Source organism: Canis aureus, chromosome 21 (genome assembly GCF_053574225.1).
Source record: "Canis aureus isolate CA01 chromosome 21, VMU_Caureus_v.1.0, whole genome shotgun sequence".
Taxonomy (NCBI): Eukaryota; Metazoa; Chordata; class Mammalia; order Carnivora; family Canidae; genus Canis; species Canis aureus.
The window spans coordinates 41733102-41757816 of record NC_135631.1 but is presented as its reverse complement, the minus strand read 5'-3'; the positions used below and the strand labels follow the sequence as shown (position 1 = coordinate 41757816).

Below are 24715 nucleotides of genomic sequence, written 5' to 3'. Positions count from 1 at the left end.
TGAGGCTTGGTATTTCTCCCCCCAACGCATGACTTGGAAAGCCACTCCCCCTCATTCATCAAGCCCTGCCTCAAAGGCCGGCTGCCCTTGCTCCCAGACATCTGACCACGTCCCCTCCCCGCGCAAAGGTGACCGGCCCAGCCGCAGTCTGAGCCGGATGACCTTCTCCGCCTCTGGCTCACAAACAGCTTGCCAAGCGCTTTCAGCCAAGCGCAGGACAATTTACAACCAGAGTGGGGGCTGTCACGGCGCCTTTGATGCCTCCATCAGGCCCTGGGCTCATTCATCAGCAGCCTGGGAAAGCTGCAGGGGCCTCGGTGCTCAGGGCTCTTTCCTTCTCCAGGCTGGCCTGAAAGCCTGCCGGACCGCAACCCACGGGGGCCGCAGGGGGCCGGGCACACAGCCACCTGCCTCCAGCCCACTGGGTGCTGGCGCCCTCCCACTCCCTTCCTCCTGCCCTCCCAAGCTCCCCTGCAGGGCCCACACCAAAAGCCCTGAAGAAGGAATAAATATTCAGGGACGTGTGTTGTCAGAGCTGGTGGCAGCACCAGTCCTGTTCTGTTTGGTTTGGACTCACCGGGTGCTCTGCTATGGTGGGAATCGGGAAGGTGGTGAGGATGGGTGGCGGGGATGAGATGGGGTCAGGTTTCCCAGCCCCTGGAGTTTGCAAATGAGGCTGGGTTTTTGGAATAAAGATTTCCACCTCCAGGGGGCTGCATACCAAGGGGCCTCTTGTTGCCCCTCCTCGGATCTTGGCTTTCCCAGGATGCCGGCGAGTTGGAAAAGCCCAGAAGAGGGACTTGCACACTGTTCAGAGTTGCCTTCAGTAATCAATACAATTAGTCTAGTTACTGCCTGGTGTTGACCTTCAGGGCTGATCGGGAGAGATTATCAAGAGTGGGACTTGGCATGGGCTGGCCTGGACAGCCTCGGATATTCAGACTGTGGTTTCCCCAGCAGATGCGGAACGCACTCTGCAAGCCGTCCTGCCACACCTCGGGGGAGTCTGGAGCACGGGAGGCCACGGCAGGCCCTCAGCGGAAGGCTACCGGGCCGGGAGGAAATGGACAAAGAAGGGTTCTTACTCCTCAACCCACACCATCCACCCCTCAGGGTAGGGGATCAAAGGGGAGTGGGAGGACCTAGGAGGACAGGGCACGAGGACAGGAAAGCCCACCCCCATGCCGTGGAACCGGCCAAGAATGCTCGATTAAGATTTTCAAAGAAAGTAGAAGCGAGACTCTGTATGGCATCTCGAGTCCATCCCCAGGGCCTGGGCCTGGACTCAGTTAACAGAGGTGGGTCCGGTTATGCATGTAACAGCGTGACAGCCCTCAGTAGCCCCATGGCAACCATCCCCACCCACCAAACAGACTCTGAGGTTAGGGTTGGGTAGAAACCTATCATATGGTCAAGGCTCTTATTGACTTGATCAGGGGCTCAGAAGGAAGCAGATGGCAAATCAGGATAATTCTAGGAAGGGTTTAGTAAAGGGGCTCTTACCAAGGTGCACACAGGGTATATGGAAACCCCAAGGGATGGTGCAGTATCTCAGGGCTAGTAAGAGTGGAGCTCCCTAACCTCCCCTAGGTCCAGAGGAGCCAGTGGAGGGAGCAGCTTCTGAAGTTGCAACGGAGACAGTTTGCTGTGTGCAATCTGGGACCTTCAGGAGGTGGAGGGGCTTCTCTGGGTGACAGGCAGGGAGCCAGGGGGGATAAACACCCTGACTCTACTCTCCCCTTTATTCCAGGGCTTCCCATTGGCCAACCAGAAGCTGCAGGGCAAGGGAGTCAGTTGATACCCATATAGGTCACATCCATACTCCTGGGGCACAGAGCAGGGTGGGGAAATCTGGAAGCTGGGATCTGACAGGGCCGATAGGGTCTACAACTGGGTCTCACCGTTTTGATATGAGACTACAGGCCACACTGATTTTTAGCATCATGCTGGGCAAAACGATTGAGAAAAGACGGAGACATTCATAAGCACATTAAGGAATTTATAGTTGCATTGCTGACCCTAAACAATCTTCTTCCTTAGTCCTAGGGTCCTTTGCATGGCCACACAATGGACTGGATCTGTGTCCAAAGTCCCCTAGAGCTTAAAAAGTGACCTTGCAAACCCTGTCAAAGGCAGACTCAGAAGAAGACTCTCTCCATGGGGACATCTGGAAGTGGGACCGGCTCTGGTCTGGAGCCTTGCTCCAGATGCAGGACACTCTCACCAAGTGTCACCTCGAGGGGGCCCTCCCACCCCACGCGGAGCCACCTTCATTGTCCCGAGAAACTGGAGATTAGCAAGTAGGAAGCCACAGAGATGAAACTAACTCCGGAAGCTACTAATGTAGCATTTAGACAAAAATAGCTGGTAGAGAGGCAGTGCTGTTTTCAAAAAGGCATATTAACGCAGAATCATAAGGGGCTTTATTTTTCAATAACACCGAATAGGCTGTGACACAAAGAATAGGTCGAAATGTACAAAATAACTGATTTCTGCATTTTTTTCCCTTTTGGTTGCCTTTTGTTTACCGGCAATTAAGTTGCATAAGGTGAATTAGATGCTTTGTTTTGTTTTAAGTAAATACGTGTTTGATTTATTCCTATTACTGGTGGCGTGTTTCTCTGTGAGCTCCTGGCTACTAATCCTAGGTCTCAAGTATCCCTTATAACTGGTAACTAATGGCACCCTCTTGCCATGGGTGGCAATAAAGCAAGCAAAGGCACAGTCCAGAGAGGGTCTAACAAGTCCCCGTGGTACTTTTCACCAACAGAGATGAACATGCTATAGAAGAGAGCAAAATAAAAAACTATACATATATTTTTTGCAAGAGTATGAAAGTGCGGAAGGGAAACAATGAAGAAGAAAGAAAATGAAGAGAGGGAAAAGGATCAAGAAAGGAAAACCTCGCTCCAACAGCAGACACCCAGATGCTCATGATTCTTCGGTTCCCGTCAGAGAGGCCAAAAAGTGGAGGACCACAAAGCAGGGGGGACACAGCACGTGAATACCTGAAAGTGGACCTGGTGCACGTGGCAGGGTTGTCATTAATGTCCTCCACAATGAAGGTTATCTGCATGCGATTCTCCTGACCCCCCGAGGGTCTGTCCTTCACCAGGACTTCCAGAGAAATGGTGGGATTTTGTCTTAGGTGACCTGCATCTCGGTCTAGCCTGTGGGCCACTTGGATCGTACCCGTCCCTGAGAAGGCAAAGGTGAGAACACAGCTCGTCTGGAGATTTGGAGGCAATCGGAAAGATCATTCTGGTATGAGGACTGGCTTGCAGGGAGAGTACCCTCTATACAAACACATTTTTAAAAACTCATGTAAGTTAGGCATTGATGGGGATACCTGGCCTGATCCTTCTAGAACTTTTCACCTCAAATTCCAAGGTTGGGCCCCTGGCAGCTATGCTTGCCCATAGTTGGCCAGACAGTAGACAGCTGGCTCCAGCTTGACCCACTGAGTTCTCTTACTAGAGAGCGTGGAACCGAGAGACAGAAGTTGGGTTAAGAGCAGAGTTAGAGATCAGAGGCCAGAACTCTCGCTGCCGAGGCTGGTGGGGCAGCGCTGGTTCCCACCCTTCCTGTGACCCACCCATGGGTTCTCATGAGATACCCAGGATCCTGTTGATAGGTATCCCCTATCTTTTTTTTTTCCTCTCATGCTTGCTTTGGCTTGCCTTCATTTCTGTTTCTTGCAACCAGAGTCTTAGTAAATATGCTCCAGAAAACCACTGTATTTAAAAGTTGCATTTGCACTACTAGAGTGACAAGAATTTTAAACCATGGGTGTCCATCCCTACACCATCAGCTGAGTGAGGTCCTTGATGACAGGACACTAGAAATTCTCAGAGACAGAGCACAATCTCTGCCTTAGCCTGCCTCTCCCGGGACCAGACATCCTTTGCCGTAAAGCCAACGGGGCAAATAATACATTGTCTTTCTGGGATCGTCTGATGCCGGCCTCCACAAAGTCATTATGTACAGGGAAGTCCTTTGGACGGATGTGAAAGGAACTTCCAAGGTGGTATCGCCTAGGAGTGGTCTCTGGGGTCGCAGTCTTTGGTTTGAATCCGCTTCATACCTTCAAGCTGTGAGGCCTTGGACAAGTCATTCACCCTGTCCATGTCCTCTCTAAACCTTGTTCCCTCATCTATAAAGTGTGCATTATGATAGTTCATTGGGTTGCTGTATTACCTAAAAATGGAGTACATGTGGATCACTTAGTACAGCACCTGGTATATGCTAAGACCCCAATAAAAGATGGCTGTTATAGGAGGGGGAAACTTTCCTTCTCTGCACCGACATACTTAGACGGGAAGGTAACTGCCAGCAACCCAGGAGACTGACCTGGATTGATGCAGTCCTATATGGTAACCACTAGCCACATGTGGTTATTCAGCACCTGCGATGTGGCCAGTCCAAACTGAGATGTGTGATAAATATAAAATACACAGCAGACTTCAAAGACTTGGTACAATAAATGATAATGTCAAACATGTCATTAATAACTTTAAGATATCGGTTACATGTTAGTGACAACGTTTTGGATATGCTGGGTTAAATAAAATGCCTTATTGAAGTGAATTTCACCTATTTCTTGTTACTTTTTTTTTTTCTTGTTACTTTTTAAAAATGTGTCTACTAGGGGATCCCTGGGTGGCTCAGGGGTTTGGCGCCTGCTTTTGGCCCAGGGCACGATCCTGGAGTTGCGGGATCGAGTTCCGCATCGGGCTCCCTGCATGGAGCCTGCTTCTCCCTCTGCCTGCGTCTCTGCCTCTCTCTCTCTCTCTCTGTGTGTGTCTGTCATGAATAAATAAATAAAATCTTTTTTAAAAAGTGTTTAAAAAATAATAATAAAAATAAAAATGTGTCTACTAGACTTTGAAATTACATACGTGGCTTCCGCTCTATTTATTTTGCACTGTGCTGGTCTGGATCCTCTTTTCAGAAGACTTTCAGGTACCTCAGGATAGTGAACTCATCCATTGTTAGATACTCACCTGCTTCACAGGTGAAGTAGTGATACAGCTGGTGACCCGGGGACCCTGTTCAGTTTCCCCTGCCCCTATGCCAGCTACTTTTAATGCATCTATTACCCTAGTAATATGGTAGTCTAGACAGGAAGGCATGCCTCAGCACAGAAGACAAATATAATATTTGTAAAAGAATCCAAATGGCTGAATTAAAGGATGCACAGAAGGTGTGTGTGTGTGTGTGTGTGTGTGTGTGTGTGTGTGTGACTTACACTGGTTGATCATGAAATAGCTGTTAGCGGTTGTGATGCTGTAGAGGAGGAAGCCGGTAGAGCCTTTATCATCGGGGTCCTCAGCTGTGATGTTGGCCACAATGGTGCCTGAAGCCAGCTCCTCAGGAATCGTGTACACTCGCGCTGAGCTGGAGCAGAAATACAGCAGACACAGCTAATTTTCAGGGGCACGGGAGGGTGGAGTCTGGGAGGTGGGTATTTTGGTTAGTGCTAAATATAGCACGGAGCTTTTGAAGTTGCATCCACATGCTCAGAGAAAGCAGGCAGCAGCTGAAAGGAGGGGGGGACCGGCTTTTGTATTTCCAAAGATCACGTCCCTGTGGATGCGAAGAAAGTGCCACACTGCTACTGCCACCACGTACAGTGGCCTCTGACTCCGCACCCGCCTGACACCAATTCAGATCAGCCTGGGCGTTAACATCTTTTATCACGATAGTTGATCCCTCGGGCCATCTCCTCTCCTTCTCCAGTTCTTGTGCAAAAGCTCCCTGGGTTATTTTCACAATCCACCTGGACACACGGCCAGAGCTCCAGGGCCCTGACTCCCACCCTACAGCTGCCACCAGAAGCTATGGTGATAAACCGCAAACACTCCTTATTTCTTGTCTCCTCTTGTTTTGTTTTGCCCAAGGAGACAGAATTTACACACAGAATCTGCACAGCTTTCGGAGTTGCATTTATGATAAGGTCAGCTCTCTGAAGGGAGGAATGGGCCCCCCTGGCAACAGCACGGTCAGTACGCTGCCCTCCAGGGATGACGTCTTGCGAAATAACCCCAAATCGCCAACCTCCCCATCTTCCTCGGCCCCCATGGCTTTTGGAAAAGGCTGCTAATAAGACAGACAGGTTCAAAGCTCTAACTACACAACTTGGGTGGATTGAATAATTTTGAATGCACCAAGGGAGGCTTATTGTTTAGGATAAGCCTGCAGGAAATCCTTCTGCTGAGGGAAGGAAAATAATCACCTCTGATTTACCAATTTCCTAAGTGTGGATTTTCCCATGCGGGGTCTTCCTTGAGAGGTCAAGAGGGGAACACTATAGCTCAGGTCTAAGTGATCACATGCATTTTGTGAGCTCAGAAATTTTCTGCAGTCCCGTCTCACCCTCCCCGTAGGGTAGATGGGACCAGAGGGAAGAGAAAGGGGAGGGAATGTCCAGCGGGTGTCAGGCAGAGGCAGGCAGAGAGCAGCTGCCACCAGGCCCTCCCTCACCGGGGGCTCCTGCCCAGGGCCTGGGTCTGTCTCCTGTTCTTGAGGTGACCTCCTGGTGGTGCACTCCATTGAGGGGGGACAGTAATCTTGTTCAGGCCAAGAGCCCCCCCACCAGGGCTCTGTGCAGAGCTCTCCCCATCCAGTGCCTCAGTGAGGCTGTCCATTGATCCATTTACCATCCTGACCCCCTTTTCAGTGAATCTGAGCTGCAGCCCACCGATGGGGCAGGAATGGACAACACAAAGTGCGGCCACGAGGCAGGGGTGGCAGGAACCAAACCTAGAGCCGGAGGAGAGAAAGGAGGTAACTCCAGCTCCCAAAGCTAGACTAAGCCCTTGTCTCTGTTAGGGGAGAGGCTCTGTTTCTAACTCATTCTATTTTTCCTCTTTGGTTACTTGGAGTGGGTTCTGTTACCATCCAAAGAAGAGATGGCTGAGGCTCCTGTGCTACCTTCACATCTCGCCCCTGTTGCCCCAAGTGCGGTCCCTGCTCGTTTCACAGGCTCCCTGGAGATTCTGGATCTGAATGCAGAGGTCAGGCCAGCTCCAGATCCGCATTTTCACAAGATGATTTTATCTTTTTTTTCCTAAAGATTTTATTTATTTATTCATGAGAGACACAGAGACACAGGCAGAGGGAGAAGCAGGCTCCCTGGAGGGAGCCTGACGCGGGACTCCAACCCAGGACCCCAGGATCACACCCTGGGCTGCAGGCGGTGCTAACCCGCTGCGCCACTAGGGCTGCCCCACAAGATGACTTTAAAGTATGCACTTTAAGGTTTGAGAGGAGCTTTGATAAGGAGTCACCAGAGGTGACAACCACAGAGACCCAGGCTGTCTGTCATAGGACAGAGGACACCTTGGGAGGAGAAGCCCCTTCCTCCCACCCACCCTTTTTTCAGAACCGTGGTTCCCAGCTAGAGGTGATTCTGTTGTTTGTCACAACGAGGGGCAGAGGCTGCTGCTAGCATCTGGGGGCAGAGGCCAGGGATGCTGCTGCTACACATCCTACTATGTATGGGACAGCCTCCACCACAGGAACGTAAGTAGAGGCAGCTGCTTAAGGTACCCCATTTTGCAGGCTCATGTGGTCCCCACAAGGCACTTTGGGAAATCAGGTCCCCATGAAGGGGACCGGTCAGGCTGTTGATGAGCGCTCATGTACACCACTCTCTCCTTGGCTCACCTGATATTGAGCTTGGCAGAAGGCAAAGAAAAAAAAAAATCTTTGGTTTCTTTGGTCTGGGGACCCAAACCCCAAGTGTGTATAAAATATCCTTTAACATAAAGGTGTGACCCTCAGCACACAGCTAAGATCTATTCAAATGCAGTAAAGCCAGGGGCCCAGCGCCCCCGTCACAGGGTCAAGCTCTGATATCACTCACATTCCCACACCCTCCTCCTTACCCCCCACACCCCGCCATCCCATGACACCCGATTACCAGGCTGCTGGGCAACGCTCATGGGGAAGGGCATGAATCCCAGATGATGGCGTCATTGTTCTGAACGAGTATGCAGTAGGTGCATGAAGGTGTGTAAGCGCTGCCAGGCACCAGGTTGCAAAGGATGGTGGGTAAATACCAAAGGAGCAGCAGTGGGAGAGAGGCTGTGGAGTCTACGGGAAAGTGCTCTGCAGAAGCGGCGAGCATTGTGCTTGCCACGCAGAGAGTAAACCTAAGTCAAGGACCTTCATTATAAGGTGCTCGTCGCGGGCAGCCCCCGTGGCTCAGTGGTTTAGCGCCGCCTTTGGCCCAGGGCCTGATCCTGGAGCCCCGGGATCGAGTCCCACGTCAGGCTCCCTGCATGGAGCCTGCTCCCCCCTCGGCCTGGGTCTCTGCCTCTCTCTCTTTCTGTGTCGGTCATGAATAAATAAATAAAATCTTTAAGAAAAAAAAAATAAGATGCTCATCGGTATAATCGCAGAACCCAGAGTACACACTGGGAGTCCGCAAGGCCCTGCAATGCGTGCCCCGCCCCCCCACGCCCAGGGAACAAAATGGTGAGCCCTCAACCACGCAAATACCCTGCCTTGCTTGTGTTTATTGCAGGGCCTTCCAAACAGTGAAGACAGAAGAGCGGTTTCCAGTTGTGCAGCCCCCCGGCGCCCGAACCCCAGGGAGCCGAGAGCGTTGGAGGATTTGATCTCGTTAACTCTGACTTAATAACCTGTGGTTGGTCCCAGCGCTGATGTGGGGGGACACGAAGGGTCAGGGCTCCAGGGAACCATGAAAGCCCTCAAAGCCAGCGCCTCCTTAGGAGCCGGGCAGACTTGCCAGCTCGTGGCGAGGGCCGAGGGCGACCTTACCGGGGCAGCCGGGTGCAGTCGAGGCAGCCCCTGTCCCCGTCCCTCCGGCGACAGGTCCGTACCCACCCACCCGCCGACGCCCGGGGACTGCTGTTCGAAGCAAAGCCCAGGGACTCGTTACGACGTGGCCACGCAGTCACACAGACCGTCTGCCCGTAACGGGGCCTAACGGGGTCACTCCGGAGCCGCAGGCCTGCCTCTGGGGGCCCAGCCGCCCCCGGGGCCACGCGCTCTCCGCGGAGGCCAGCTGCTGTGTCGGTCGGCGTCCAAACCAGAGTCGGTCTGCCCCTGGGGAGGACTCGTTTTCCCCGCTGCACCCCATTAACCTGCTGTCCCCCTCAGATCGGAGTGTGGGGGCCCCGGGACCCGAGGAGTCGCCCGGCTGTGCGTCTGCACCGGGCGGGCTGCGGGCCGCTTACAGGCCGCCCGCACTGCACCCCGGAGGAGCCCGGCGGCGGGAAGGGCCCCCCCTCCGAGCCTGGCCTGCAGCAGGTGCCCGGGCAGCGCGACCTGGGCCGGCCGCTGCCGTTCCTGCACCTTGGCCCTCGGCTCACGCCCGGAAGGTTCGCGGCCGTGCAGCGTTTACACGGTCGGACACTAGCTCAGAACCCCGTCTGCCCCCCAAGTCCCCAAGCATAACAGGCGAGGGTCTCCCTTTGTGCCCGGGCTGGGGCCAGACCCTGCCCCAGGCCCCTTGCACCAGACTCAGTTTCCCCCCTCCCTCTGCCGGATGAGTGCTGCCGGTGTCTTTTCCGGATCCCCCGTGGCAGGAGGGCATCTGGGACACCCGCAGCAGGCAGGCCTCCCAGGTAGCCCCGAAGGCGGCCTCTCCTCCGCCGGAGACGATGCCGTCCTGAGGGCGCTGGGCCTTGGCTGATGGCGCGGGCCGAGCATTAGCTGACACCCTGTTGGCAGCCGCCGGCCTCTGTGGACCTTCCACGCAGGCCCAGGCCCCGCCGCGCGCCAGGGGCGTCGCGTCCAGCCCCTGTCACCGCTCCGCGCCGCACCCGCGGTCCCCTGGTGCCGAGGCCCCGAGGAAGGACTCTGAAGACCTCAGGCCTCTTGTCTCTCCTCAGGCCAGCAAAGGGCACCCCTCGGTCTGGTGTCCACGCAGCTGACAAAGCCGGGCGCCCCGGGAGACGGCGGCCCTGCCCCCTCAGGCCTACCTGGTAAAGCGAGGGGCCTCATCGTTGACGTTCACGATGTTCACCCGGAGCGCCGTGGAGGCTTCGAGCCCTTGCCTGTCCCTCACTCCCGCGACGAGATGGAAGCTGTCAGGGAGACCGAGTGGCTGACACTTCCTCACAGGGGGAGGGACACGGGGACGGGGGCGGGAAGAGTCTGCCCTTTCTGGCCACCCCTTCAGCCACTCCTGCGGAGTCAGAACTGCCGTGTCTGCCCTTCCTTCCTCGTCCCTACAAACCCACCCGCAGCTTCTCCCGCCCGCGGTTGTGTTCCTGGCCACCGCCCCCCACGGCTGCCCACGGCCCCCCATGTTGCACACAGTACCTCTGTGTCGTTCCTCGCAATCTCCCTGCAAACGTGCATTAGGCCCGGGTGAGGAAACCGAGGCTCCCAGGGATGAGGAACTAGCCTGGTTCTCACACCAGGTGAGGAGCCAAGGTCACCCCGTGTCACCCTGTGTGTTTCCGTCCTCAAACGCTGGTCTCGCCTCACCTCTTTCCTCAGCCACCTGCTCGCCTCCACCCTGCTGCTCTCAGCCTGGTGTCCAAGCCAGAAAGGCATCTGAGGCAATTCTCCAGGTCCCTGGGGCGACTTCTCCCACCCCTCCGTTCTTATTATGTGGCGATGAAGATCTGGGTTGGGAAAGGAGGCTTTCCAGATAATTGCCTTAGTCCTTCTTCCTTTTGGGGGGCTCACTACCCTCTGAACTCAGCAGGAAGGCAGCAAACCGCTCGGAGCCTGCCTCGCTGCCTGCAAGCTGCACCAGGCCTGCTCCTCGCCCCTCAGATAAATGTGCTTCAAGCAAGGTCATTGACAAAGGCTACCTTTTGTGTCCTGCCTCAAAGTCAAATTCCTTTGTGGAGAAGAGGGTCCCATTAGCAGACATCCCGAAGTTCACTGAGGGGACGATCAGGAAATACTAAAAAACAAGGAAAAAAAGAATGTAACTGAGAGTACCTGTTCGTCTTTCCATGAGAGACTAGTTTGTTCCATTCCCATTTTATATTCTTGGGCCATGGAACATTCTTGATGCATTGGGATAACCCAATGCAGAGTTCTCAGACTTAATAGTTCTTAAAGCAAGAAAATTCTGGATCTGTTGGCCCAAGCCTCTGACCTGAGAAGCTTCCCCCCGAGGAGCTGGCCACTGGGTCCTGCTTCAATGACAGAGTGGGTGTAAAGGTCCCCTGTCTGGACACTATGCTTCTGAGTCCAGTCTCCTTCACCCCATCACCATGTTCCATTTGTGCTTCTCAGGATGACATCTGGCATTGAGTCTAGGTCTTGGCTTTGACCAACACTATTTAAACATGGCTACCAGGCATTAGGCAATAGGATGATATGAGAGTAAATAAGATCTGGTCTCTAGAGGCTTCTGGGTGGTTCAGTGGTTGAGCATCTGCCTTCAGCTCAGGTCGTGATCCTGGGGTCCTAGAATCGAGTCCCACATCTGGCTCCCCACAGGGAGCCTCTGCCTGTGTCTCTGCGACTCTCATGAAAAATAAAATCTAAAAAAAAAAAAAAATCTAGTCTGGGCCTCAAGTCCACGTTGGAAGCACTTTTGGAGCTTTAGCAGGGCTGCTTTAGAATCTGATCTCGGGATTATGGCCACTGATGAAGTCTTTCCACATCTCAGGGAGTTGGGAATCTATTCCGTTATGGACCCAGTGCCCACCCCAGCTGTCTTGTTGAACTCCTGCCTAGCACCATTTGCTCTAATGGGAACACAGACTTCTTTGCACAGCCCACTAACGGCCAGCCCATGGGAGGACCACCCCTGTGCTATCATCCATGGGTGCTCATCAAGACTGCTTCCTTGCTGCCATGATGATGTCAATGAAGCAGGCGAAGGACCTGGACCAGAAGAGCTGAATCCAAGTTCTGGTCCTCACCACAGGATCTGGGACAAGTCCCTTCCTTGCCTGTAATATAGGGACAATGCCACCAACTGCTCCTCCATGTTTATTGTGAGGATTACATCAGAAGGCAAGCTGGAAAATGTGAAGCACCACAGCGACATACGAGGCTTACATGTTTATGTCCATTTGTTCCAAAGGGCTTTAAGATTTGAAGGTTTTGTTATTTCCTACTAGGATGAGAGATGATCTATCCTCAGGGCCTTAGATCTCTGGATCAGATAATTGGTGGAGATTTTGTAATCAGAGCCACAGCCCCTGAAGTCCAGAATCAAAGGAAACACCAGCCAAGGCTTCCAACCCAGCGATTCGCTATGTTGTGTGATCGCAGCTAAGCTCCCCATAGGAGAAGAAAGAAAGCACAGAAAATAGATTAGAGATCTCATTTGGGGCCATTATAAGGTTTTAATCATTTTCCTAATCGTAATAAAAAGATACTTTTTATATACAAATTAGGAAAGACAGAAAAATATGAAAAAGAAACTCAAGATTAGTCCACAAATAGCCCTCTGTTCTTTTCTACACAAGCATATACCCTCCAAAAAATTGAGATGATGCCCTAGTCAAAATTACATTCTCTTGTCCTTTTCCTTTGTAGCTTGAGCACTTCCCCGTATTCTTAACTCTTACCTTACAGCCTGGTTGGTTAATGATGGCACAGCGTTCTACGGTAGGGCTTACTTTAACTAATCTTTCTGGCTGGTCACTTAAGTGGTTCTTACTCATTTTTAAGGGGAAATTTTAAGGCAACACCAAGGAAGACCTTTATTCCAACTCCCCAAATCAGATAAGCAGCTTGGCAGTCCTCAAAGGTACATTGTTTAAATCCTAAGATCCCCCCCACCATCTCTCTGGCTCGCAGCCTGGGCAGCAGCCGCCAGGACACACAGAGCCGTTCTCTGCCTTTGAGCTGAGCCTTCCCTGCGGAGAATCCTCACATATCCATAGATCAGAGGCTCAAGCTGGATATGATGGAATGGCAGGGTTTATAGACCTATGGGGGCCATTTACTACATGCACCTGAATCAGGATGCCTTTCCAATGGGTTTAATGCATTAGGACATAGATCCCCAGTTCTGATTAGTCTCAAACAGGAGAAAGTCTTGGGATACGGAGGTGACAGACAGACCCTGATCTCCAAAAGCTGGTGGGCAACTGATGGAACATACAAGGAAGATGTTGGAGACATGCTCAGAGGGAGACAAATATAGGATATGATGGGAACAGAGAAGGGGGACTTAGACCCATCTAGAATAGAAGAGTCACGAATGGGGGTGGCTGCGTCAAGAAACGCTGCGGCTCTGGAGCCAGGCTGCTGGGTCTGAGTCCTGGTTCTACTACTTGCCAGCTGTGAGAGCTTGTGCAACAAAGAGTAATAATAATAGGGTATGTCCAAGGGATGAGCATGTAAAGTTCTAGAACCATGTGCCTGGCACATGGTAAGGCCTCTATAGAGGTTAACTACCGCTGTTGGTTAGAACGTCAGATCCACGAGGGTAAAGGCTTCATCTTCGTTACTACATCTCTAGTGCCTAACACATAGTAGATGCTCAATAAATCTTTTTTCAATCAATAAATAGTTGTTAAATGTTGAATATCAGGGTTTTCTTCTTGCCTATTTCTCATCCGAGACCAGCATTCCCACCTTAAAAATCTTAAAACAAAACAAAAAGGAACAACAAAATCTTGCTGAACGTTAAAAAAAAAAATCTTTTTTAGTTTGGTAGCGCGAGGCCGGATTATGAAATCTCCTGCAGTTCTGCCTACATCTCAGCAAGCAAGAAACACGAAACAGCAGCAGACAGAAAGGGCAGACTCAGGAACGTGGGGAATTTCTTTTTCATTCTTATTAAGAGGCTGATTTCCTGGAATCCTGAATTTTTTTTTTTCTTTTAACACCAGGCTCATTTCCTTACCCCTGAACCTAGGAGCCTGTGTTAATGGGAACAGCAGTTTTGTAGTTAGAAAGGAGATAATATCCATAGACTAAAAATATTGTGTCATGTGGCCATTTGCCAGCAACTCAGTAAAGCTTTCTGCAAAACCTGGCATTCTCTCCCCCTTTTTAAAGGCTTGTTTAATCAAAGCTGCTCCCGTGATATTCATTCTTGGAAAACAGAAATTAAACAGAATGAGAAGCTGCGGCAGCCCCTCTCTGCTCCACCACCGGCTGGGAAGTCCTGAGTAATCAGATCAATCCGGTTAACGGGAGCCGGTCAGGCCAGCGCTGGGCTCCCCACACTGGGAATGCGCCCTCGCGGCCACCCCAGGTCTCTGGGCTCCTCGAAGGGCTGCAGTTTGCTCCAGGACGCAAAGGCTCCAGCTTCCTGCCTGGGCCCCCTTTATCGAGTCGCTGGTGTCGGAGGAGGAGGCAGGGTGAGTGGAAGCGGGCTCAGTTTGCAGAAACGCCAGGCTCCCTGGGGACAGCAGGCCACCCGGACCAGGGATCGCCCGCTGCAGCTGCAGCCCCAGCCGCCTTGGGGCCTGCAGTGGGATCCAGCGACCCACAGCCAGGGGTGCCCAGGACGGCCGCACCCATGCGCCCACACCACCCAGAGGACCCAGCATCCTCTTCCAACCCGGCGGTGGCAAGTGTGCAGACACCGCCGCGTTCCTGTTGCATTTTTCAGTGTCAGGTGAATATTTTAGAAAAACCCCCGATTCCTCTCTCTTCCCCTGTTCCGCCCCCATCCCAATTCAGAGGTGGTGGGTGGGGGATAGAAGTGGGAGGGAAGGGCGCCTAGGAAGAAAAACAACAACAACATAAAAAAAAAATCTCCTACTGCAATCTCCCTTACCCTTGGGTCAGCTTGTGGGGTATCGTTAGGAGGGTGAGCTCAATGGGTTATAAGCCAGCATTTGAATGTTTTTAAGAGGAGCCACATTCACAAAGGAGAAATAAAGGATGGCTGGAGACGCTGCCAAGGCTTCTACCCTCTTCCATACTGTCTTCCTTTTCCATCATCAGCCCGGTCCTATTCTCTGACTCAGGCTCTGCTCATCTTACAGATGGACGGCAATCCCCATCTATTCAAGGAAATTTCTCTCCCAACATGTGAACAGTCATCAGTGCTGATGTATTTGGAATGGGCCTTGTTCAGTACCACTGCTTTCCCCTTTCTTGAGCATTTTAACATGAACCAGAAGTAGAACGCGTTTTGCCAAGACTCCTGAGTTAGCAGACGGATGCCAGAGGGCATTGCACAAGTGGTGTGCATCTGTGTGTGTGTGTGTGTGTGTGTGTGGTGTGGTGTGGGAGTGCAGCCGTGGGGAGCAGGAAGGGTGCTGTCACTCGGGAAATCAAGGGATGGGACACCAAGGACGGAATTTGCCAGAACAAGGTAGAAGGGAATGAGCAGGGGTTGGGCCAGGAGACCTCGGTCCCGGTGAGAGCTCCAGGGCCCCGGGCAAAGGCCTCGGCTCCTTCCCTCATGAGACAGGGGGCTGCTCGATGCACCTGAACAGCCCCAGCCAGCCAGCTCCGGCATAAAGGACCACTTTATTCCCAGGAGGCAAAGACACAGCTCGCTGCCACTTCTCAGAGGCACGTGCAAGAGGGGGGCCGGGGGACAGTGACTTCCCCTGATGCCCTCCTGGTAGCCCAGCTGGTAGCAAGGTTATTGCTCTTTTAATTTAATCCTTTGTCTGCCCCGCTGAAGACAAAGCACATTTCACTTTATGCAAAAGTCCTTCCCTAATGGAAAGGCCCAGGGAAAGCTCCTTCCTGGAGGAATGGCTGCACTAGATCACTTTGCCTCCAGCTGCGAAACTGATTAACGTCCTCAGAGTCTCCGAGGAGGCTCTGCTGCAGTCACGGTGGCCACTTCCCAGCAGAGGGGGAGGTGGAGTGTGGGAGCTGGGTGGGAGGGGGTTGGAGCTCACTGAACCTCCTTTAAGAGGCAGAGAAAGTGCAGGGGGGAGGGGGCCGAGCGAGTGAAGAGATGCCAGGAAATGTCATTATTCACACGCAAGCCAGTCTGAGCCCAGGCCTAGTGCCTGCCCCGGAGCGCGCCCCACCCGCCCCCATCACCACACGGAGGGTGCACAGGGAGGCCAGCCCATGCTGGGTCCCAGCCCGCGCCCTGCAGCCAACACGAGCCACCAGCCACGGGCACCTGTGACTGCTGAGCGGCTGCAGTGTGGCTGGTCTGAAAGGAGGTGAGCTATGAAGTGCAAAGGGCACAAGGAGTCCGAAGACTTACTACTAAGAGAAAGGGGGTGAAATATCTCATGAACTGTTATGTTGATAACGGTGAAAGGATAGCACTTTGGGTATGAGTATTTCAAATTCGAAAAGCATATTATAGTTAATTTTATCTTTTCATTTTACCTTTTTTTTTTTTAAAGACTTTATTTGAGAGAGAGAGCGAGAGAGCGCGTGTGCAAGCGAGAAAACATGAGTTGGGGAGAGAACAGGGGGAGAAGCTTGATCTTCTTGATCTTGAGGCTTGATCCTGGGACTCCAGGATCATGACCTGAGCTGAAGGCAGACGCCCAACCAACTGAGCCACCAGGTGTCCCTCATTTTATTTCTTAATGTGGCTACCAGAACATTTAAAATGACATGTACAGTGGTCATTCCTGCAGTTCAGAGCTTGCCAGCTCTGGTCCAAACAATGTACAACCACACGCTTTTAAAACGTCTTTAAAAAGGAGGGAGCATTTCTGCATTAGCCCCACTTTTACATTATCTGTGACACAGTTTCCATTTATTCAGCTGGGTAGCGGTTGTGGGATTTGGCGTTTTAAGGGAGCTGGAGTTTCTAGAGCTATTTTTAAAACTCATCCTTCCTCCTTAGTGGTTCCCACCAGCAAGGCAACTCCTTGGAACCCACCAGGTAAGGTGATAGGCACAAACCAAGCCACGGTGGCTTCACGCACATGCTTTGGTGTTTTGCTTCTGTTTTGTTTTATTTCTTCTTGTGGGTAGTCGTGTATTTTATTCGTCACTTGAGCAGTCTGAAATGGCCCTCTAGTCCCTCCACACCCACCAGTGATTCCAAGGTGATATAAGAACTGGTGATAAGTCTGAATGGAGGTCACATAATTGTCTTGCGGACTGTACCTTCGCCAGGTAGGTGATTTGCTGCAGTTATGAAGGCAGAGAAGCTGCTGGCCCAGGAGTCTCAGGCTCTTCCAGGCTCTTCCTCAGGATTGCCCTTCCAGCCAGCACCGCGGCAGCACCCAGCTAGGTCCTAAGCACTCTGACCATCAGAAACTTTGAATATCGACCCCTAGATCCTTCATATGGTGGCTAGAAACCCGGTGCCCCTAATGATAGGATCCCCTTTGCTTATGGGTCACAATACTATTTCTTCAAAGACTGCTCTTCTGGAAACCTGTGTCTTAAAGGATGGGGTCCCCAAACGTAGAGTACTCCTCGACAGCAAGGTTGTAATTGCACCCTTCACATCTTTGTAGGGGCTGGTCACTCTCCTCATCCAGCCTTGCTCTCCCCCCATGGTTCTCCCCAGGAATTCCAGGCAATGCTGTACTCCGTGCCATCACCGACTGCCCAGAGGGCCGCAGGAATGACACGGTTTATTCAGGTCTTGTCTGGTACTCCTGGTAGATGACCCCATGTAGTTAGCCATTGTACAGCAGCTGATGAGGCTGTTGGTATGGATTTCTGCTGTCCTCTTCTCCCCCCGGAGAGGGAGCCATCGCCTTCCAGAGGGTGTGCTTCTGGATGGCACGGCACTCTTGAGTTTGGTGCATGTTCCACATTGGTTAAACTTGTCCTAACTCCTGGTTCTTGGCCCGGCACTTGCCGCAGATCTTATTGGGGTTGCAGAGCTTGTGGGAGAGCCCCGTACAGGCAGGTCATTGCCCCTGTCCCCACCCCACCCCAAGCAGGATCCCAGTGTTGGGAAAGTCAGTGCCAAGCAACAAAGCCAGCAGGGTGGGGGCCACGCCCCCTCCCTTTGTTGTGGATCCGGTCTGCCCAGTGGGCCCAGCAGGAGCCACAGTACTGGAGATGGACTGGTTCTGGGGACACTGGCGTGTGTGACCCCATTCACCTGAGCCAGTCCCAGCTCTTGGGCAGATCCAAGGAGGACAGGTCCTCTTGAGGCCCAGGGTATGCCCTGAGCCTGAGCTTGGACAGCTGGTCCCCGACCCCCAAGGCCAGGGGCAGCTGGGGGGAGCCCCAGAAGAAAGTGAGCCCCATCGTGCCACCCATCCCGCCGGTGTGCCCTCCAGCGGCAAGAGCAGCAGCAGCCAGGAGGGTGCCTGGCTCCTGGCCCAGCTCTGGTGTTTCATTAAAGCCTTTACTTGTTTCTCCAGTTCAGCAGTTCAGCAGAAGGGTGCAGTGCATCCCAATCACCTGGGACACTTGTGTTCCAGGAATCTGTGTTTTTCAATTAAATTTAATTAATTAATTAATTTTACTTTTTACTTTTTACTTTTTTTTTTTTTTTTAAACGTGGAACCCAATACGGAGCCTGAACTCACCAACCTGAGATCAGGACCTGAGCTGAGGTCAAGCATCGGCTGCTTTAACCGTCAGAATCTGTGTTTTCTTAAAAGCAGCCTACATATATTCTCATGCAGGGGCCCAACCCGCCCAGCCATTCTGACCAGAGGACTCCCCCAGGGTATCTGGCAAATACTCAGATTCCCAGGTCCCCCACCCCCACCCCAGCCCCACAGGACTGCAAGGCCCAAGAGAGAGGCTTGGAAATTTGGGAAACCACGTTTTCCAGTGGTGCTTCTCAGGCCCACCACCAGCGACCCCCGGGGAACTAGATGAGCCTGATGCCTGGGTCGCACCCCAGGACGATCACATCAGACCCCTAGGGAGTGGGACCCAGATATCTGTTGTTTTTTAACGTTCCTCTGCTGGTTTCAACTTACAGCCAAAGTTGAGAAGCATGGGTTTGGTCTTGGTAGTCAACCAACCCATCTCCTTTCTCCTTCTAGGGAGCAAAATCCGTCCTTTCCTACCACTTCCTAAATGGTTAGTTCCTGTTCCTAGCCGGAGAAGCCTTCTCTCTAGATTATGCTCATCTTTCCTCCCGGCTGGCTGTCAACTCTCTGCAAGGTGGTTAGTTCTACTGTACGTGTGAAACACCTCATTAACACTTTGTGCTGCAATGGGAAGCGCCCCTCCCCAAACACGCTGCAGAAAGCACAGGTGCACCCTGCAGCTGCTCTCGGACCTCTGGCACCGCATTTTCTCTTAAGGGAGCAACGGCCTGAGGCCCCTTCCCTTCCTCAACCTGATCTACCGGGTGTTTTTAAAGCAGCCACTGTGATCTTTTTCCTTCTGCATAATTTGTAGATGAAGATTTAAAAATAAACATTTTTCTCAACTGTTGAGATTCCTTCCACTTTGCCCCCACTGCCTCTTGTATCTTACAAAATTACAAGAATTTGGTGTGTGCACGAATGTGTCCCCACCCATGAGAAGACATAAACATCTTGAGGTACAAGGATGTGTCTCACTTGTCTTTGTGTCCAAAATATCTAATAGAAAGTCTGGCACAGGGACACCTGGGTGGCTCAGGGCGTGATCCTGGAGTCCCTGGATGGAGTTCAGGGATGGAATCCCACATCGGGCTCCCCGCAGGGAGTCTGCTTCTCCCTCTGCCTGTGTCTATGCCTCTCTTTCTCTGTGTCTCTCATGAATAAATAAATAAAATCTGAAAGAAAAAGAAAGAAAGAAAGAAAGAAAGAAAGAAAGAAAGAAAGAAAGAAAGAAGGAAAAGAAAGAAAGCCTGGCACATAGTGGCTTCTTGGTCACAAAGAAAACTCAATGTATAAATGAGGTACTAGATTTTGGGTTGCTGACCCATCCAAAATCCCATTTCCTTGGCCACCATCCAACAACAGTGGCAACAGTTCTGGCCGGTGAGAAGTAAAGTAAAAAAGTCCTCCAGGAAGGGCCTCTGGAGGATCTTTGAGATACACACCGGGCTGGCCTGTTCCCTCACTCTTACTCCTTCCTGCTTTTTTTTTCTTCTTCTTCCTGCCTGGAACTGAAAGTTAAAGCCTGGAGGTGCCCCAGTCATATTGTAATCATGAGGTGAACAAAAAGAGGACAAAACCAACATGCGAGTGGAAGAGCATAAAGTTAGAAAGAGCCCAGGTTTCTGAGGGCAGCAGACGTGCCAGCCCTGGACCGCCGGCCCACCTCTGCACTTCTTGTTATGGGGGGGGGGGGGGGGAAGAGTCCCACATCCACCAGTGTGGTTGAGTTTTCTGTTATTTTCAGACAAACAGATTTATAACTGATATAACAAGGACGTTATCAGAAGTATGCATTTAGAGCACCCGGTATTGTTCTGAGCACATAGTAGGGACCCATTAAGTGTTTGCCTCTTCCACTTATTCCATTTATTCACAGAACTCTGAATAAATGATTTCGGGGACAGAGGGTCATCTTCTGATAATAACAGACTATTCCCTAACTCAAGATGTGGCCACTAATCTGAAAACAGCTTTGTTCCAGATCCTGCAGACCATATTCTATGGGTCCTAGAGGTTATTTCCAAGGCTCACTTCCTCCTGTTAGAAAAAGTAGCTCTGTTGAAGCTGCAAATCAAGCAGCGAACAGCAGAAACAGCCTCCTGGTGTTACCAATTCGCTGAGTGTCATATTTCAAGTACTGACTTCTCTCCGTAAGGCACGATTTGCAGGAGTGATGCCTGCTTCAAGGTTAGTTGGCTGGCTGATGTGAGCTTCGGTTTTTCTCTCCAGCCTGGGCTGCCCAGCTGCAGGGTGTCTGGGCCACTTCAGGGGACGCAGCTAGGAGCCAGGGCCTCCCGGCCCAGGGACAAACTGAAAGGCTCCTTCGCCTGAGGGGTCGTGGTTACAAGAGCTCCTTTGAGAGCTGCATGCAGGAAATGGATTTAAAGGAAGAGAGATCAGCTGTCTCAGACTGAATGGAGAGGGAACGGTCCAGGATCTAGTCTCTGTTTTTTCTCTGGGGCGGGGGGGGGGGGGGGGGGGGGGGCTCTTTTCTTTGGAATTTCTGGGACTCTCTTTTAACTTTTTTTTTTTTTTTAAACTTGGCTCCAAGCAGCTTGACTCCATCTCTTGAAAAGGAAGTGTTAATGCCAGCCTTTGGGGTACACATTTTTTTGCTTACTTTTAAAAGAATATTGCTGGATTTTTATCACCTTAGAAATTAAAAATCCTGAGCCATTCCAACATGCCAGACACGGTGCTAAGTGGCTATACAGGCGTTATCTAATACTTACAATCCCCCAGCTGTATACATGCTATTATTCTTCCATTTTATAGATGAAGAAATTGAATCTCAGAGAGAGGTTAAGAATTTGTCCAAGATCACACAGAGCCATGAGTCTAACCTGGGGTGTCTATCCCTTACCCATTCGGACATCCCCCGTACTGTGTGCCATGGTGGTGGAGAGTCTATCCCTCCTCTCCCACTGCCCACGCCCCTAGCAGAGGCCCCAGGCTCCTGTGTGGAGAAGCCCACCTTGTTTATCTAGGAGACTTACACTCAGAGGTATGTTTCGGCTTGTGTCTTCTGGATCGAAGGCCTCAACCTGATAAATGAATCCTGGTTTTGCTCCTTCCACTATGTAGAGGTCTAGACCTATATCAGCATCCAAAGTGGAATAAGAAACATTTTATCAGATAAAGCAAATGAGGAATTACAGAGTCAGGACGGCTGTACACAGAGAAGCAAAGAGAACCAAGCACTGGCATCGTGGGAAGGAGGGATGCGTGAATAAAGGCATGAACAAGGCCACTTATGGGAACAAGCCACTTAAAGTACTCGGGTGGCCACGCTGGCATCACATCTTCCCAAGTTTCCCTCCCACCAAGAAGTGATGTAGGGGAGGAGCCTCCATGTGAGGCTGCTCCATGTCCATGATTTACTTTCAGGTGCAAATTCCCCCAAAACTGAGCCAAGGTCACTGAGCATCTCAGCAGAAATGTCTTACAGCAGGAATAAAGGGAGAGGGCCACCGAGGCTCAGGAAGGGAACCAGAAATTGTCTTCATCTACTTCAGAGTTCTGGGCAGCCAGAGGGGACCAGCCACTTGACACCACCGGCCCTGCCCAAGGGGCCCCCACGCCCCACTCTGGCATCTCTCTCCCAGAGCCCGTCCTTCTGCGAGAGGGCTGAGGAGTGCACATCAGCTCACTCCTTGGAGGCGCTGTGCTGACGGCTTATGTTTTCTCCTTTATCGTCATCATCCCCATGTAAGTAGGCATCGTAATTACCTCCACTTTACAAATGGGGAAACAGGCTCGGGAAAGTTATGAGGCTGTCTCAGCTGGGGAGGGGGTAAGTGCATAAAAATTCCATCCCAGCCCATCCTACGTCTGAGCTCCAGCCCTCACTTACCTTTATCACTGCTCGTGCTTTCATTCAAAACAATGTTTACTGAATTCTCACTGTGTACCAGACACTGATCTATGTATGCACTGGGCACATAGTGGTTCTCCAAATACAAAACCCTGCTCTCAAGGACCTTGCATTAGAGGGGAAGATAGAGACACTACAATAAATGAGCAAAATATGTGAACGTTACTGTGCAACGTCATGGAGATAATCAGGGAATTGAGTGTTGTGGGTTGGGTTACAGTGTTAAATGGAGTGGCTGTGGAAGGTCCATGACACTTGAGTCTAGATTCTTAAAGAAATGAGGACCGTAGACATATGGGGAAAGGGGCAAAGACCAAATGCAAAGATGCCATCGAGGGTGGTATGTGGGGCGGGGGGAGGTGTTCACAGCCTGGTGAGGAGGCCAGGACTGCCATAGAGGAGGAGATGGAAGTACGCAGAAGAGAGCACAATACTTGAACAGTACTTGGAGTGGACTTGAACAGATTTGATGGTACCATTTTTTTTTTATTTGATGGTACCTTAAGGAGACTCTGGCTCTCCTCTTGAAGGAGATGGAATGTTCTTATGGGGTTTTGAGCCGAGGAGTGCCTTGATTGGACTGATATTCAACAGCATCCTTCTGGCTGCTATGCGGAGAACAGACTGACAGGGCAGGGCCAGTTAACTCCCTATCGCAATAATCCAGGTGATACATGACTAGTGACTTGCACCATGGTGGTAGTGATAGAGATGCCAGGGAGCAGTCAGACTGCTCAGACTTGGCAGTGGCAAGATTTCCTCATAGATTTGATGTTGGGTATGAAAGAGGAGTCAAGAAAGAAAAGAAGAAAGAAAGAAAAGAAAGAAAGAAAGAAAGAAAGAAAGAAAGAAAGAAAGAAAGAAAGAAAGAAAGAAAGAAAGAAAAGAAAAAAGAAAGAGGAGTCAAGGCTGACTTTGAAGTTTGGGATTAAGCAACTGGAAGGGTGGAGGTGCCATTTGCCAAAATGGGAATGACAGGAGAAAGAGATTAGGGGAGAGGATGATGGGGCCAGGGGTGGAGTGGAAGTCAAGAATTTGATCTGAGGGTGTGTTGAGTTTGAGATGTCATGTGCTGACACCAATTCCAATATGTGGGATTTCCCTGCAATCCTCTGACACCTGCGATTCTGCAATTCAACTCAAATCTGATACTATCTACCCAAAGATAGCATTCAGATTCCACCAACCAAGGACTCACCCCACGAGACACCCCAACCCCCACTTCAGATGCCAATTTCAAGTTCAGGCTGTCACCTGCGCGTCTGACCCACGAACTATAAATCTGAGTTTCCCACCATCCCCTCTTCGGGTTCAAGGAATTTGATAAAAGGGATCACAGAACTCAGGGAAGTATTTTACTTACAAGATTACCAGTGTATTACAAAAGGATCTAACTCCGGAACAGATAGATGTAAGGGATGCATAGGGCATGACATGGGGAAAGGGGCCCAGAGCTTCTATGCTCTCTGGGCACATCACTGTCCCAGAAGAGAGAGGCTGTTCACCAACCTGGAGGCTCTCCAAACTCTATCCTTTTGTGTTTTTATGGAGGCTTGATTACATAGGCATGATTGCTTACATCAGTGACTGTTGGCAACTGAGCTCAATCTCTACCTTCCTCGCCTCTGAGGAGGTAGGCTGAGGTGTGGAAGTTGGGACTAAAAGTTCTAACTTTCTAATCACGTGGTTGGCTCCACTGGCAACCAACTCTAACACTTGGGTGACCTGGGGGCATTCCACACAGCACCTCACAATGTCCCACGTGCCTGTTAGACACAGCAGATGGAGACGTGGGACAAGGCAGCTGGGTATCTGAGTCAAGAGTTCAGAGAAGCTGGGCTAAGATGACAGACTTGGAAGTTGACAGTGTGGATGGCGTTCAACGTCATGAGCCTGGGAGAGATCATGCAGGAAATGATCCACCCTGTGCCCCCCGTCCTTTGTATGGTCCCTGCTCTGCAGCAGACCCCGGTCACACACTGCCCTCCAGGGGTCTGTGGGGAGAAGGAACAGGTCAGTCAGTGACCCGTGGCAGCACACACAGGGATGAGCCTGTGATGGGCTCTGCCCACCCTCACTCCAGAATGATCCACTCGAGGTCCCTGAGCCTCAGTTCCCCCTCCCCCAGGACTGAGAGAGACCCGAGAGAAACCACGGAGGTGAGGGGCTTTGTAAATTGTTGGGCATCATTACTGGGAGTCCTGTGCTGGAGGACATTTCATTTATTCCCTGTTCATCAAGCAGCTGCCTTTTCCAGGGAAACAACTGCTCGTTTACTTACTTTTCTGTTTTGCTCTGTTCCCCAGGGTCCCCCCACTCCAGCGATGCACCCCCCAGTGTATCTTACCTTTTGCCAAATTGCCTTGAAACTGAGGTGGCTCGTTCACGTCTGTTACCTGCACGGTCAGGATCTGTAGGTCGGTGACACCGACGCCATCCTTAACATAAATCTGCAAATCAAATATGTTTGGTCCTGTTTCAA

General features: G+C 51.4%; 1 protein-coding gene across 1 annotated transcript in view; it reads right to left on the bottom strand.

The window, feature by feature from the left end:
- The window catches only part of CDHR3 (cadherin related family member 3), a 29476-nt gene extending 21496 nt beyond the window's left edge, over nucleotides 1-7980 (bottom strand). The window contains exons 1-5 of the mRNA XM_077861787.1: nucleotides 7925-7980; nucleotides 6660-6762; nucleotides 5996-6099; nucleotides 5249-5397; nucleotides 3009-3198 (exon numbers count right to left, since the gene is read on the bottom strand). Of these exons, the coding sequence (XP_077717913.1) occupies nucleotides 3009-3198; nucleotides 5249-5397; nucleotides 5996-6099; nucleotides 6660-6762; nucleotides 7925-7980 (602 nt within the window). The remainder of the gene's footprint in view (nucleotides 1-3008; nucleotides 3199-5248; nucleotides 5398-5995; nucleotides 6100-6659; nucleotides 6763-7924) is intronic.
- Nucleotides 7981-24715: the final 16735 nt, after the last annotated feature.